We start from the raw sequence: 16,337 nt of genomic DNA on the forward strand, positions 1-16,337 counted from the left end.
GATTAAGGAGTAATGAGTGCGGAAATTAAAGTGGTTTAGTCTCTCTAGGTGAGAGTGTTTAATGTATAATCCGTGTGTTATTAGAGTTCTCTCTCTTTTTTCTCTCTCTCCTCTTAATGAGGATTAAGAGGAGTATTTATAGTCTTGAGAAGCGTGCCACTCTCTAGGTTTAGGGTAAACCTAGGGCTGACCGGGCTTCTAAACAGGATTGGGCCTTGGTGGCCGGTTTTCCCATTTGGCATGGGTGGACACATGGCGTGTCTCAATTGGTCCGCAGAGGACGTATATGTGATTGACACGTGGCAGGCTCCTATTGGCCTACGTGAAGGACACGTGGCGGAACCTGGTTGGTCCACTTGTCAGACGGTGATTGGAGGATAAAAATCCCCTAATCATTTGCCCCTCACAGGTGGCACGTGACTGGTCACGTGTCGCCTGTGACAGGTGTCGCACGGTGACAGGCGACGGCCTGCTACAGGTGTCACCTTGCAAACGGCCGAGAGATTTTCCCGCCCACATTTTGAATTTGAAAGCGACCATTCGCCTTCTCACTTTGCCTATATAAGGAAGTGCTGACTTCGGTCATTTTCACATTTGAGAACTTTGCGAGAACATTCGGACCCCTGAACTTGCTCTGACATTTCGGACCTTATCTGCCTACCGCCTGTTCTGACAAGCCGACTGACCCGGATTTCCAGAACTTCATCAACCGTCACTCGTTCAGGTAACTCAGTTCTCTTACTCTTAATTTTCTTTTTATTTTTTGAAATGGCACCACGGAAGCACACGACACGACCTAAGTTAGTGATCAGCCGGTCACCGGGGACGGCTGAATCTAGGACTAGGAGTGCCGCCTGCCCTTTTCTGGACCCATCTTTGCCCTTTATACAAAGTCCGACTGTATCTGTGTCTATGCAGAACGTGATGGCCAGAACAAAAAAGACTGCCATGATATCAAACTCAGACGGCTCCTCCCAAAGGGTGCTCCTTAGTGAAACATCTGACCAGGCGCCAGATGTAGAATTGAAACGAGGCGGCTGCCAAGCCGACAGTTCTGAGAGAGGGGCCAAGGTGGTCCCTTCCCATCTTACCGTTGATATGTCTAATTTTCCTCCTGCTCCTTCTAAGGGAGAGGAGGCGGGCCCCTCTGGGAGAGGGGAGGAGTCGTCCTCTTCGGACTCGTCAGAGGACGAGTCCGAGTCCAGCTCTTCTGGCCACAGTTCTCCAGGCTCAGAAGAAAGAAACAGTCGCCTACAAGAGGCGAGGCTTTCTCATGCAGTTGAGAAAGGGGACAATTGGGCGGAGCCGTCCGCCTCTCACAGAGAGGAGAACACCCCCTACTACTGCACGGTACCCCGGGGCCGGATCGCAACCATGCAAGACAAAGTGGAGAGCTTTATTGCTAACCACAGAATGGGCCCGGAATATTTACTGTTCGTGCCGGATCCAGAAGACACTGTCGTCTGGCCGGCTGGTACCAGCTATGATGACGGCTGCTTTGGCTGCTATGTGGCGGCCATCAAAGCTGGACTGCGCTTCCCATTACATCCGGCTGTTCAGCGGATTTTAGATGGGTATGATTTGGGGTTATGGCAGTTAGCCCCCAACTCTTGGGTAAACGTACTCGGCTATGTGGCCGGGTGCGAAATGTACGGGGTGGAGCCAAGCTTCGAGGCTTTCGCCCACATGAACTATCTCAGCCGGACCCCTAAGTCGGGCGGTACCGGCTGGTATCAATTAACAAGCCATAGGGGTTACCTCATGACGAGAGGTAAGGCGAACAAATGGAAGGATTGGCGGAACACCTTCCTTATCATCGAGGGTTCAGACACGGAGCTGAACAAACGCTTTAACAAGTGGAATAGGGATCCGCCTCTTCTCGCAGGCGGCCGCAGCATGCCACCTGTTCCCCCAAAGGCTAAAAAAGAGATCCTAGACAAAGGACTCTTCAAAGTAGAGACTAGGGTGAACTCTACTTCAGGGGTACGAGAGCAAGTACCCCTGAACTGCGTCCCGAGCTTCAAGTGGCTCTATGACGAGTACTTTTTGGCCGCCTGTGGCCTCAGCAGTCGGTGCTCTAGAGGTAGCCGGCCTGACAAATACTCTGTTTTTCACGCCTTGTTTACTTGAGATTTTTACTAACTTTGCTGTTTATTTTTTGCAGCTGACGCCATGAGTAAAATAACAGCATCCAAGACTGCGGCGGCCATGTTGCGGGCCTCTCTCATGAAACATTCCTGTACCGACTCCCCCAACAAGGGGGCACCCTTGGTAGGCCTCGAAACTCTTCCTCTTTTAGGAGTTGTTGTCTTATGCATATACTAACTTTTTTCTTTTTTTTTTTTTTTTTTTTTTTTTCAGTCGGGCACTCCAAGAGCTTCTTCCTCGCAACAGCCGGACCCCAAGGCCCGGAGGACGACTGTTGCAAGCTCTCCTGGGTCTTCCAGGAAAACAGTGGCGGCTGAAAAGCAGCCGGCCACTTCTTCTAAAACTCCGGCGGGGCCGCCTAGAAGTATGGACAATTACTTGTAAAAACCTTCACTTGCTTTCTTCTTGACTAGGTCTAACTTGCTTTTTTACGCTTGATGCAGCCGGCCCTCAGGAACCTGACTTGGTAGAGGTAGCCAAGTCCATGATCAAAGCAGTTCCTGCATCTGAAAGGGAGGTGGTCAGGGGTGTCGGCACCCTTGACCTTGATGGGATTGCAGGGGTCCTTGCTGAGGTATACTTAGCATTGTTTGTATTCGAGTTCCAGGACGCCTGTTATCTTGTTTGGAAACTGACGTCTGTTCCCTTTTTACTTAGGCCCTGCTCCGAGTGAACGGCCTTCGCAAGCCGCTTGATCGGAAAAACAAAGAGGTAAAGGCTGCAAAAGCTATGGCCGCCTCTAACTGTGACAAGGCAATGTTTCAAATTGCCCAAAATGAAGTTCTGACAATTGATATTCTTTATTATCAGGCGCAGGCTACCGCCGCTATCCGGGCCCAGTTAGAGGCGGCCCAGAAGCGGAACAGCGAGCTGGAGGCGACCGTCTCCAACCTCAAGGCCGAGCTTAAACCTCTCCGCCAAAAGATACTCTCATACGATGCCATGGAAAAATCCTTGGCTAACGTAAAAGAACGCCTGGTGACCCAGGAGAAAAGTCTAACCAAGGAGCTCTCGGAGAAGGCTGAGCAAGAGAAGAGAGAGCTCACGGAGAAGGCTGAGCAAGAGAAGAGAGAGCTCGTCCGAGAGATGATTGAAGACTCTTCCCAGATCCAGCGCATGACCTGGAGCCGCCTCTTCCCCAGTGCCGACTTTGCCTCGTGGGAAAAAACGTACCGTCAGTGTTCTGAAATATATAATCAAGAGATCCTGGCGGCTGCTGAGGACGAGGCGTTGGAGGAAGCCTTGGTTGAGGATGAGCCGGTTGTGGCGCTTGTGCCACTTGGGGGTAAGGCATCAAAAGAGGGTGCAGCTGAAGCCGAGTCCAGCAAGAAGAGTGCTGACCAGGCGGCAACTGCTAATACTGAACTGCCCCCTTCTTAAGCTTTATGTATTCTTTCCACGGCCTGCGTGCCGTTTGATTGTATTTACCCGGCCAGGGGGCCGGGGTTCTGAATATTTTTATCTTCATTAATGAAATCATTTTTTGCTTGAAATTTGTCTAAGTGTTGAATATTTGATATTGCATTGTACACTATATCGACTGTTTTGCATGGCCGATTGTAGACAGGTACGGATGGTCCGCCTATGCCCCTGGACGACTGGTTGTCTGTTTCCAAGCTGGGCGATCAGTCGGCCATTTATTCAATCGGTCCGACCGAGTAAATAGTATTACCATTTATTCAGTCGCCAAGGAATTAAGTAGGTTAACAAGCGGCGGGTACCGGTTGTTTCCCTTTATTGCCAATGTTGGCTTTCAACTCGTAATTTGTTAACCTAGCAAGAGTAGTGGTTGAGAGCCCCTGTTTGTTAAAAGCAGGCGGACGACTCATACCTTTTAGGCTCCATACTAAGTTTGAGTGACTATTAAGTTAACATAAGAGTTACTTAGTCTTCGTCACACTCTAGATTGAGTAGTAGAGGTACCAGGCGACGGAGGCCGGCTGATCCTCTTGGTTTGCCAATGTTTGTTGGCTATTAACTCAATAGGTTACCTAGTAGGAATAGGGGTTTGAGTGCCCTTGTTTGTTTAAAACAGGCGGACGACTCAAACTTTTTAGGTTCCATACCAAGTTTGAAGGAGTGACTATGAGTTAACGTTGGAGTTACTCAGTCGCCGCCACTTATGTTTGAGAAGTAGAGGTACCAGGAAGCGTAGGCCGGCTAGTCCCCTTGATTCGCCAATGTTTGTTGGCTATTAACTCAATAGGTACCCCCTGCATTTATCCCAAGTAATACAGGCGGTCATCTGACTCAGATGTCAACTGCTACCACTGGTTTGGTTAGTGATAGAGTTATCCTTGTCTCAAAAACGGCTACGTGGTTGCCCTTGGGGACAGTCGTATAGGTGCCGTGTAATTAGTTTATAGAACAATGTTCCACCCAAAAGGGAGCTGCTCTCTGCGACGAATTTCATCCGGAGGGATGCCGTCGGACGCCTGCTATGATGTTGGGACAGGTCGTATTAGTTTTGTAAATTGATCAGGTGGCTTGGCGCCTGGTCTGATCATTCGGCCGGTTGCCTTGGTAAGTTCTTGGTGAACGTAGGTGCTAAGTAAAAGAATGGGTAGCCGCCTGTATGCACAGGGTCGGCCAAGCCCTAATCTTTTTAGCTAAGTATTGTGAGTAAAATACTCAATGGAGAGTAGCCGACTGTAAAGGTACAGACGGCATGCCCCTCTGAAAGAGTGAAAAAACTCAATGGAGAGTAGCCGATTGTAAAGGTACAGACGGCATGCCCCTCGTAATACAAAATTGAATAGTAAGTGCAAACTTTATTAAGTAGCTCTTTACTTTACATCATTCAGAAGAAATATTTTTTAAGGTTATCTACATTCCAAGTTCGAGGCAACGGTTGTCCGTCTGGTGTTTCCAGACGGTAGGTACCGTCCCTGACTTCTTCATAGATTCGGTAGGGTCCTTCCCAGTTGGGAGTTAGTTTGCCAGACTCATTAGCCCTACCAACTGCTTCCATTTTTCTAAGTACAAAGTCCCCTACTTTGAGTGGACGCCTGTGTACTTTTTTGTTGTATGATCTAGTCATTCTCAGGCGATAGATCTCATGGCGCAAAACAGCATTGCCCCTCTTTTCAGGAAGTGAGTCTAATGCCAGGCGCATGGCTTCCCAGTTTGCCTCTTCGTCATATAGCATTACTCGAAGAGTCGGTTCGTAGTGTTCTATTGGAAGGACAGCTTCCGCACCATAAGTTAGGAGGAATGGAGTTTCTCCAGTCGCCCCTTTTTCAGTCGTCCTAATGGCCCAGAGAACATGTGGTAGTTCATCCGCCCATAGGCCGCCTGCTCGTTCAATCTTTTTCTTGAGACCGTCTGAGATGATTTTATTAAAGGCTTCTACCTGGCCGTTTGCTTGTGGACGGCCGACAGATGCAAAGTAGTGTGCAATTCCTTGGTCTCCCAACCAGCTTTTGAGAACAGGCGTCTCAAATTGGGGACCATTATCAAAAACCATAGACATGGGAACCCCGAACCGAGTGATGACGTTTTTCCAAATGAATGAAATTACATCTTTCGTCTTGATTCCCTTTACAGCCTCTGCCTCTACCCATTTAGTGAAGTAGTCAACGGCAACAAGTATGTACCTTCTGCCGCCTGTAGCAGGCGTATATGGACCCAGAATGTCCATGCCCCACTTAGCAAACGGTAGTGGGCTGTGAATAGTAGTGAGGTCAGTAGCCGGACGGTGAATTAATTTGCCAAACCTTTGGCACTTGTCACATTTTTTCACCATCTCCATAGCATCAGCTTCTAAGGTAGGCCAGAAGTAGCCCTGGCGCCTTGCCCGTTGAGCAAGCGTCCTTCCACCTATATGTGAAGCACAGTAACCAGAGTGGAGATCGTCTAGTATCTCTCGTCCCTTTTCAGGAGTAACACACTTTAAGAAGGGTTGTAGGTACCCCCTTTTGTGAAGTTCTCCTTTTATCATTTCAAAATTGGTGGCTCGTCTTTTCAGTGCTCCCGCCTGTTGAGGATCATCCGGCAGTGTACCGTTTATCAGATATGCCCTGATTGAATCCATCCAGTTTGAGCTTCTGTCTAGGATTCCAATAGGGTTTTCCTCGATGCTTCTCTTCTCCATTACTTCCCAAAAAACAGTTCGGGGAGTATCGGAGGAGGCGGATGATGCTAATTTTGACAGTGCATCTGCTTGGTTGTTTTCTGATCTCGGCACTTGGATCAGATGGAAATCCTCAAGGGAGCCGACTGCTTGTCGGACCGCCTGTAAATACTTGATCATGGCCGGATGAGTTGCTTCGTATTCGCCATTGTACTGACTCACTATCAATTGTGAATCAGAACAGGCGTCTATTTTTCTTGCCCCTGCCGCCTTGCACATGCGGATCCCGGCTAGTAAAGCTTCATATTCTGCCTCATTGTTTGAAGCCTGAAAACTGAAGCGTAGAGCATACTCGAACCTGTCGCCCTCTGGAGATTGACATACGACGCCTGCTCCACAACCATTTGAAGTAGAACTTCCGTCCACATATACCTTCCAGACTTGGTCTGGAACTTGAGAGTCAGGAGGACGAGTCATCTCTACAATAAAGTCAGCAAAGGCTTGCCCCTTCACTGCTTTTCTAGGCTCGAAAGTAACTTCGAGGCTCTGAATTTCTATGGCCCATTTGATCATTCGTCCTGACGACTCCATGACGGTAAGGGGCCGCTTGATTGGTTGGTCGGTATACACGACGACTACATGTGCCAAAAAGTAGGGCTTCAATTTTTTAGCAGCCATGAAGAGTGCAAGACCAAATTTCTCCACTAGGGGGTACCTCAACTCGGCATTTTTCAGTACGTGACTGATAAAGTAGACCGGGAGCTGACAGCCGTCCCTTTCAGCAAGGAGCACAGCGCTTAACGCATGATCAGAGACGGCCAGGTACATGTAGAGATCCTCTTTGGGCAAAGGGCTGACCAGCCTCGGCAAGGAATGCAAGTGAACTTTTAATTTCTGGAAGGCGGCCTCAGCATCCGGCCCCCATTCAAACCTTGCCTTTTTCTTAATTGCCTGGAAAAAGTATAGGCATTTGTCGCCTGATCGGCTTAGGAATCTCCCCAAGGCCGCCAGACAACCTGTTAATTTCTGAACCTCTCGGACGGTACGGGGCGACTGCATGTCGATGACCGCCTGTACCTTCTCAGGGTTCGCCTCTATTCCTCTCTGATTGATAAGGAATCCGAGAAATTTCCCAGACTCAACTCCAAAGACACATTTCTTGGGATTGAGCATGACATGGTGCCGCCTGAGTGTGGCGAAAGTTTCTCGGAGGTCCGACAGATGATCTGTCTGAAGTTTAGACTTGACAATCATATCATCAATATATGCCTCGACATTTCTCCCAAGTTGATCAAAGAACACAGTGTTTATCATACGTTGGAAGGTGGCCGGGGCATTCTTAAGACCAAACGGCATGACCGTGTAACAGTATAACCCCTGATCAGTGACGAAGGCCGTCTTCTCCTGATCTTTCTTCCACAAAGGAATTTGATGGAAACCAGAGTAGGCGTCCATAAAGCTCATCAAAGCATGGCCGGCTGTTGAGTCGACCAGGCTATCAATTTTAGGCAGAGGGTAACTGTCTTTGGGGCACGCCTTATTCAAGTCTGTGTAGTCTACACACATTCGCCAGGTACCATTCGGCTTTTTAACAAGAACCACATTTGCAACCCAGTCTGGGAAGTAACATTGCCGAATGAACCCTGCATCAAGTAATTTTTTAACTTCGGCGGCTGCCGCCTGACTTCTTTCTTCGCCATGGTTCCGCTTCTTTTGCCGTACCGGCTTCTTTTTCGGATCCACAGCGAGTTTATGTACTGCCAGATCAGGACTAATGCCTGGCATTTCATGGACTTTAAATGCAAAGATGTCCTTGTATTCTTTCAATAGGTTGTGAAAGTCGTCACCAAGGTTTCTCAGAGCAGTCGTCCCAATTTTGACTGTTCGGTCAGGACGTGAGTCGTCTAAGATCAGGTCCGCATGCTCACCAGCCGGCTGAGGGCGGAACTCATCCGGCCGCTCCTCTGCCAATGATTGCTATTTTCTTGCTTTTCTTGCGGACTCTGTCTGGGACGCCTTTCTCTTTTTGTCGCCTGTTTCTTGAACAGGCGCACTCTCCTTGACATTGTCAAGGTCTGTTTTTTCTCCACTTGACCCAGTGGTCATAACAGTGGGCTTGACATCCGAGAGATAACACTCTCGGGCCATCCTCTGATTTCCCCTTAGGGAGCCGACTGTTCCATTATCCCTCTCAAACTTAAGCAGCATAAGAGACGGGATTATAACAGCCTTGGAATTATTCAGGGTTGGTCGACCCAGAATCATGTTGCAGGCCGAGAGTTCCTCTACTACTAGGAACCGGACTACCATGTGTCGTCCTTCCCCTTTTTCGCCCAGGCGAATGGGTAAATCTACTCGTCCCAGTGGGTGGACGACTCCTCCTCCAAACCCTATTAAAGGGTGAGAGGCCGGATGTATGCAGTCCGTCTGATATTTCAGTTTTGACAGACATTTGCTGCTGATGAGATCTGAGGAGCTCCCGGTATCTATGAGGATTCGGCCAACTCTCTGGTTGGCCACTTTACATTCAATAACGAGAGGGTCGTCATGCGGCCCCCTTACCCCTCCTAGATCCTCTTCAGTGATGACAATCTCAGGAAATGTATATTTGGACGGCCGTTCTTGGTGAATGGAATTTACATCTAACCGCCTTATATTATCTTTGTTGCCCCTAATAGTGGGGCCGCCTCCTGAGAAGCCGCCTGCAATGGTGTAGACGACTGCATCATCTGTATCGGAACTTTCGGCCTGTTGATTCTTTTTGGCCGACTGCTTTTTTGAGGAAGTGTTCCCCGTAGATTTCTTGACATAAGTGTCAAGATCACCTTGCTCAGCCAAGCGGTCTAGGTACCGCATGAGACTGATGCAGTCATTGGTGTGATGACCAACGTCATCATGATAAGCACAGATTTTGTCTTGGTTCCGGTTGTTTGCAGAACCCTTCATGGGGACCGGCTTCTCAATTGAGAACCGTCCCTTTATTTCTTTTAGGATAAACTGGTTATCCTTGTTAAACACATACTTTGGGGAGTATGGTTTGAATTCTTTTTTCTTCTTCTGGGCCGGCTGTTTAGAGGAATCGGCCGCCCAGACCTATTTTCTTTTCTCCTCTTTGTTAGACGACTGTTTCTGTCGTCCTTCTCTTTTGTCGAACCTTTTCCCGTCCGACTGTTTTATCGTACACAGATCAGTCGCCTGTATATAGGCTTCTGCTTCAATCAAGGCCTCTTGAAGAGTCGCCACCCTTTTTCGAACTAAGTCAAATTTGAAGGTAGACCCGTCTTTGAGACCTCTAAAGAAGTCAGTATAAGCTACCTCATCCGGTAACCCTTGAATCTGTATTCTCATCAGGTTGAACCGCCTGATGTAAGAACGAAGCCCCTCCTTCTCGCCCTGCTGAATTGTTCCCAAATCAAGGGTCGTTTTCTTTGCAGGGATGTTCATGGCGAAGTTGGAGGCAAATAAGTAAGCAAGCGTCCTGAAGCTGTTTACACAACCAGTCGGCAGGTTGCCGAACCATTGCTGTGCGATTCCCTTGAGAGTCGCTGGGAAACACTTGCACCAGGTGGGATCATCCAACCCTTGAAGGTACATCAGGTTGGTGAATGCCATCAGATGGTCTTCTGGGTTAGTAGTGCCGTCATAGGCGCCTACTAGTACATTTTTTACTTTGGCCGGCTGAGCGGCTTCAGTAATTTCCTTGGAGAAGGCCGACGGCTGTTCACCAAGTCTAAGCAACCGTAGCTGCCAGTCCATAGGTTGGACGTTTTTTGCTGCAGGTCCACCAAATGGAGGTGGCTGCATAAAATACTGTTGTTGCGGCACAAATGGTAAGTTTGGTACCGCCTGGGCACTATGAAAGCCGGACTGACGGGAGGTACCGCCTGACTGACTCTCATGGTACGACTGAGTATGCCTCATCGAGGTATTTTGTAAACTTTCTTGAAAATTTGAAGTAGAGGCCGACTCTGACAGTCGGTCACTCTTCTTCTGTTCTAACAGCAGACGAGCGTCTGTGTATGTTTTCTTCGACCCGTCCGCCTGAATGTGACGAACAGGTTTCCTATTTCCCGTAGGATAACGGAATTTTGTGAAATCAAGAGCAAGTGGCTCCCGCTTCTTGGATTTAGGATGAGGAGTCGCCTCTCGCCCTTGAACTGGCTTCCTCTTCAGTGAAGTGGAAGGTTTTTTGGCCGACTGCTCTCTGACTGAAGCAGGCGGCTTTTTGTTGATCAATTCTTGAATCTCTCCCTTGAAGTCCCTCATGAAGGTCATGAGTTCGTTCCTTGTGATGGGAGCAGATCCATCAGTCGGCTGTTGCCGAGCAGGCGGTGCGCCTGCTGGCTCGCTTCCTGTTTGAAGATGCTCCCGTTCCCTCCTTTCGGTATGACGGGTACGTCGGGCCCTTAGGGTCCCGTCTGGAGCTGTATGAGTTTCCACTTCAAATTCACTGTCAGTGTCATGGTCCGACTGAACTTGAGGGTCGTTTAGGGGACGCCTTTCTTCAGGAGTCGGTACAGACTTGGATGCCATCTCAGAAGTACTCTCCCCACAGACGGCGCCAAAATGTTTCGGGGTTTTCTGATGTCCTGCGGGAGAGTTACAACACCGAGACTGGAACCGGCCGCCTGTACCTGCAAAATAACGGAGACTCCTGGGAGCTCCGCCTCCAACGGTCAAGTTAGTACCTGATTAAGGAGTAATGAGTGCGGAAATTAAAGTGGTTTAGTCTCTCTAGGTGAGAGTGTTTAATGTATAATCCGTGTGTTATTAGAGTTCTCTCTCTTTTTTCTCTCTCTCCTCTTAATGAGGATTAAGAGGAGTATTTATAGTCTTGAGAAGCGTGCCACTCTCTAGGTTTAGGGTAAACCTAGGGCTGACCGGGCTTCTAAACAGGATTGGGCCTTGGTGGCCGGTTTTCCCATTTGGCATGGGTGGACACATGGCGTGTCTCAATTGGTCCGCAGAGGACGTATCTGTGATTGACACGTGGCAGGCTCCTATTGGCCTACGTGAAGGACACGTGGCGGAACCTGGTTGGTCCACTTGTCAGACGGTGATTGGAGGATAAAAATCCCCTAATCAGGTGGTAATTAAGATAATTAAAGAAAAACATATTGTAAGCTAGTACCAAACTATATCACATGTCTTCTTAAATGATGTAACAAAAAAATAGGTAAAATTTGACAAGAATAATCAAATGTTTCACTATAATAGTTTAATCTCACTTCTTACTTAGACGAAATTAATCCCATTTTAAATTTAAGTAGACAAATAAAAAAATAAATAAATTAAAAGAGGTAAAAAGTAATGGTAAAATAATTGTAAAATTGGGTATCATTCATATCAAATTTTCCTTAAAGTAATAAGATTCTCATGCAACAGCTTTGCAGCAAATTTGCAGAAATTGTACACTACCATATTATTAAATAAAAATAAATAAATAAAATATATATATATATATTATATTAAAAAAAAAAAAGGTAATTACCGCAATAATTTACTCCTTGAATCACATGGAAGTGAAGATAAATGAATACCCTGGCATCAGCTAACATCGTCCTAGCTAGTCCTACATGGACAAAGCTAGGCTACATCAGTTAAAATTCAGTACTTATATTTTATTTTTATTATTTTTGTCAATTTTTATTTGATTTTTGTGATGCAGACTTTCAAGAATAACTTATGACTGTTTATTATAGCATCAGAGATATCAGACGGCCCAAACTCCCAAGCTTAACTAAGTCGCCACCCATCAAACGAGGTTTATGCCAAAGTCAGCTCACTCTCTCTCTCTCTTACACCCATAAATAAGCTTTGCTGCATATACGGCAATCATTAGTGAATCAAGTAAATACTAGAAACGGTACGATACGGAGTACTCCTTTCGTCTTTAAGAGTTTCTGCTAATTTGAGTTCGGTTGAGGTTAGGCCTTACTGTAAAAGGTACTAACTGTATAATGGGTTATGTTCATTGAATCGGAGTGAAAAAGTGAAAAAAAAAAAAAAAAGTTAAATGAGAATTTGGTGTAGTGTAACAATTTAGTTTATTTGATAATAAGATAAAGTACTAGTAAATTAACTGGGATTACACGTTTATACACCCCCACAATTTAATCAATAAAAATTGAAAATGCGATAAGAAAAAAAAATATATTGAAAGAAAAACACAAGGAGTACTCTCTAGTAGTCTCTTTATTCCATTAAATTCCTATTTTTTACCCATATACCCCCTTTTTTTTTTTTATCCCCACAAACAAATCTTCATTCTATTTTCCCTCTCTTCCTCCCCATTTTATTTATTTAGCAAAACAATAAATAAATTATCAAAATTTAAACAAAGAACCAAAAAAAAAAAAAAAAAAAATTACTGTCCCCCAAAAATAATAGCTTACACGGTATTTCATGAGTCTTGCCCCCTTTTTGACAATTGCTCCGGCCCGACCCGTTTGCCTGAGATGAAACCCGACCCGACTTAACCAAACCTGCTTCGTCTCCTGTCGAGGTCTTCCTTTCTTCCATGATCTGACCCACTTGGATGTTACATGATAAAGATTATCAACTCAAGTGTCACTAACACCCATAAACGAACATATATGTATAATTTTTTTTTTTAATCCCCTCTTGATTTCAAAGCCCAACCCAAAATAAAAATTATCCCCAAAGAAAAATAAAAAAAATCCCCATATTTTCATGCTTCCCAACAACCAGTTCCCAAATTTTAATTTTAATTTTATTTTTTTCTATCTCATTTCTCAACTTCTCTTGAATGCTATACCATGTATTTCATCACTCACTCAGCTGTTGCGGCGGTTCGAGTGGCGGTAGTTGAGGTGGTCATTGAACCTGCATTAACATTATTATTCGCCACTATCTCATACCCACCACTTCCTTGATCATCATCGTCCTCATCATCCATGTCGTCCTCGCTTTCGTCTTGATTTTCACTCCCTTGATCCTCCATTGCTTGATCCTGGTGGCTTTGAAGCGGCCATTGCTGTTCGGGTTGTGCCATGATAGGCGCCATTGTTGTGGCCGGCTGCTGCTGTGCTTGCCCATAGGTTGTCAATGGTGTGGCATTGGTGGTCGCTGGATTGATTTCCATTTTGCTGCGCCCGCGGTAGAGGGCGTCTAATTGATGAAAGTACGGACATGTTTTCGAGTCCTCGGGTCGTTTCTTGTTACTCTCCTTCACTTTCTTGAAGTACTTGTTGATGTTTTCCCACTTTTCCTTACATCTTTTGGCGTTTCGGTTGTACCCGAGTTTTCGCATGGCTGCCGAGATCTCTTCCCAGAGCGGGCCTTTCGGCCCGTTCTCTTGGTATTTTTGATCAAGGTTGGTACGGAGATTGATCAATGCTTGTACTTCGGCTTTAGGCCATCTTGATGAACTTGCTTGAAGGAGATTCTCCCCATTGCTCGACTTCTGGAAGTCACTGTTGTCGCCGCCATTGTTTGTATTGGCCACCACCAATGCTTGTTGTAGCTGAGGTGGTGGTTGCTGAGGCAACTGTGCTATTGTTTGGGTTTGTGGTCGTGGTTGCGTTGGCGATGCCAATGATACTTGACTTTCAGGTACATGAACTTGTGGTTGTGGTTGAGGTTGTGGCTGTGATTGCGTTTGTTGCAACACTTGTTGTGTTGGTTGTGGTTGTGGTTGCGGCTGTGGTTGTGACACGGGGGTAGGACTAACAACTGGAACGGTAGCACGAACCTGACCGCCTTGAGGTTGGGTTTGAGCTTGTGGTTGAGTTTGGGATTGGACCGGTAAGGGCAGCGGAATTTGCTGCTGGTCAGAAAGCTTTTGAAGGAAAGAGATAAGAGCGGCATCTTTCGCCGCAGCCATAGACCGTTCTTGAACAAGAAAATCATGTTCCCGATTCAATCTAGCCATCTCTTGTAACTTCCACGCTTCCTCTCTAGCCACCCTATCATGCTCCCGTTTCTCAACCGCCTCGAGAAACCTCTTCTGTAACTCCTCTTGCTTATCAATCACTTCCTTCATCAACTTCTCAAAGAAATCCTTCCATTTCCTCTTCCTCTTCCTCCTCCCCATTAGCTCCTCATCCGACGATGTGGATGAAGACGAAGATTGAGTAGCCGATGGGGAAGACGGATTCTCCATCTGGATCGATCCATGAGTCGGGATCCCCATTGTCTGCTGGTGCTGCTGCTGATGCTGGTGCTGATTCTGATTCTGACTCTGATGATGTATCACCTGCGGTTGCGGCTGCTGCTGCGGTTGCAATTGTGATGCCTGATTTGTAGGGTTATTAACATTCATTTGTTGTTGTTGTTGATGATGAGGCAGTGGACTAATACAAGTAGTGTGAACTACACTTATTGGATGGGGGCTTGATGGAACAGTAACACTAGCTGGATTAGTACCAGCTGGTATTACCATTGTGACCGGTACCGCCGCTTGCGCCGGCCCTTGCGATTGACCACGTTGTTGCTGTGGTGTTGTTGCTTGACCAACTGGTTGTGGCAAAGGTGGTAGTGCTGAAGACGTTGTCATTGATAAATGGTGTTGTTCTAACGCCTCTAATTGCTCGAAAAATCGATACGTCTTACCGTCCGCCTTACCGGTTCTCCCGTCTTTCGTTCTCTTGTGATACTTGTATACATTCTCAAACTTCTCTTTGCACTTCTTTGCGCTTCGATGATATCCAAGTTCCGCCATCTTTCTGTTAACAAATCAATAAAAAAAAATTAATAAACACATAAATAAATAAATTGCACCATATCATGTACAAATCTTAATTCAACACTTGCCAATTAATCAAATAAATATATACTTGTATGTATAAATATAAATGAATCTTATTATAGTAGCATATGATTATCCCAATATGGAGTACATTTCGAAATAATTGCACATAAAATTAGGAACTAAGTGGCTCTAAATTTCAGTGAACAACCAATTTGCATAAAGTTCTAAAATGAAAGAATCCCAATATATATTCTAATAAGTACAAAATTGTACTTGGGAAGCTATTCTAGAAATTCGAAAAACATAAGAAGTATTAGAAGAAAAATAAAAATCAGCAAAATTTAATTAAAACCAATTAAAATTAAATGACTAATCTCATTATTTTGAGGGTGTCTATTTGTTTTGTTTAAAGAAGTTACAGTAATAATTGGATGAAAAAGATGAGAAAAAAAACTGACCTGGAAACTTCTTCCCACAACGGACCTTTGAGGGAGGAATCACGAAAAATAACATCCATATCAGACCTTATCTTAAGCAAAGCAATAGTTTCTTGCCGAGGCCAACGGTTACCGCCCGTGCTCCGGTCATTTTCAAATAAATCCCCACTACCACCACCTCCGATACCGATACCGCTTCCGCTTTGAGTCTTCTCCTCATCTTCCATCCCAGTGGCCATAATTGAGGCTTCCGGTGACGGCCTCACGACACCTTCACCAGGCCCGCCTTCGGATTCATGTGCCGAACCACCACCACCACCTCCGCCGTCACCGGAGCTTCCTATTAAGCTTGAGGTCCCCAGCATGTATTATGATGAGATGATCTTTGTATCAAATTTAGTAGTTTAGTATAAGTATAAGATGATGAATGAGATGAGAGAGAAAGGGTGGTGGTGGGGAGAAGAGAGAGAAAGAAAGGAAAAAAAAAAAAAAGAGAGTGTGTTATTTTTGCCTGCTGCTTGGAGGCTAATAGCTAGATGAATTACAGCTAACAAAAAATAAATATAAATGAAAATTAAATTGAGTTAAACTAGCTAACAGGAGCAAAGGAGAGAGAAGCTGGGGTGATGGTGAATTCAAGGCTTTTATAAAGATTGAGTTGTCTTAATAATTTTTATTTTTCTTTTTCCTTTTTTTTTTTAAATTTTAATTTCTTGTGGGGATCTGGCTGTCTGAATTTTTTTTTATTTATTTTTTTTTTAAAAATAATTTCTTTTTTCCATTTTTTATGGTTTAGTTTCTTACTTTTTTTTAATTTTTTCAGCTGTTGGAATCTTCACTCTTCCTTTCTTAATTTCTCTCTCCTCCACTCTTTTTTTATCTCCTTATAATATTCACCCTCCATACGCCCTACCTTTTTATTTTTGTTTTTTATTTTATTTTTTAGATGTGAATGAAAAAATGGGGC

General features: G+C 45.5%; 1 protein-coding gene across 1 annotated transcript; it reads right to left on the reverse strand.

Annotated features, from left to right (window-relative positions):
• Window positions 1-12,250: 12,250 nt before the first annotated feature.
• On the reverse strand, window positions 12,251-16,109 carry LOC110735717 (trihelix transcription factor GT-2-like). Its single transcript, XM_021915900.1, has 2 exons — window positions 15,392-16,109; window positions 12,251-14,907 (listed from the first exon to the last, which is right to left on the reverse strand). The coding sequence occupies exons 1-2, from the start codon at window positions 15,733-15,735 to the stop codon at window positions 13,014-13,016; spliced, it is 2,238 nt and encodes a 745-aa protein (XP_021771592.1). The 5' UTR covers window positions 15,736-16,109; the 3' UTR covers window positions 12,251-13,013.
• Between the last annotated feature and the right edge of the window lie 228 nt (window positions 16,110-16,337).

Source organism: Chenopodium quinoa, unplaced genomic scaffold (assembly GCF_001683475.1).
Source record: "Chenopodium quinoa cultivar QQ74 unplaced genomic scaffold, ASM168347v1, whole genome shotgun sequence".
Classification (NCBI taxonomy): domain Eukaryota; kingdom Viridiplantae; phylum Streptophyta; class Magnoliopsida; order Caryophyllales; family Amaranthaceae; genus Chenopodium; species Chenopodium quinoa.

Excerpts from the sequence above, each read along its gene's own strand:
- LOC110735717 (XM_021915900.1), bottom strand. The coding sequence starts at position 15,735 with ATGCTGGGGACCTCAAGCTTAATAGGAAGCTCCGGTGACGGCGGAGGT. Across the intron at positions 14,908-15,391 it reads TTGTGGGAAGAAGTTTCCAG|AAAGATGGCGGAACTTGGAT; the intron begins GTCAGTTTTTTT and ends ATTTGTTAACAG.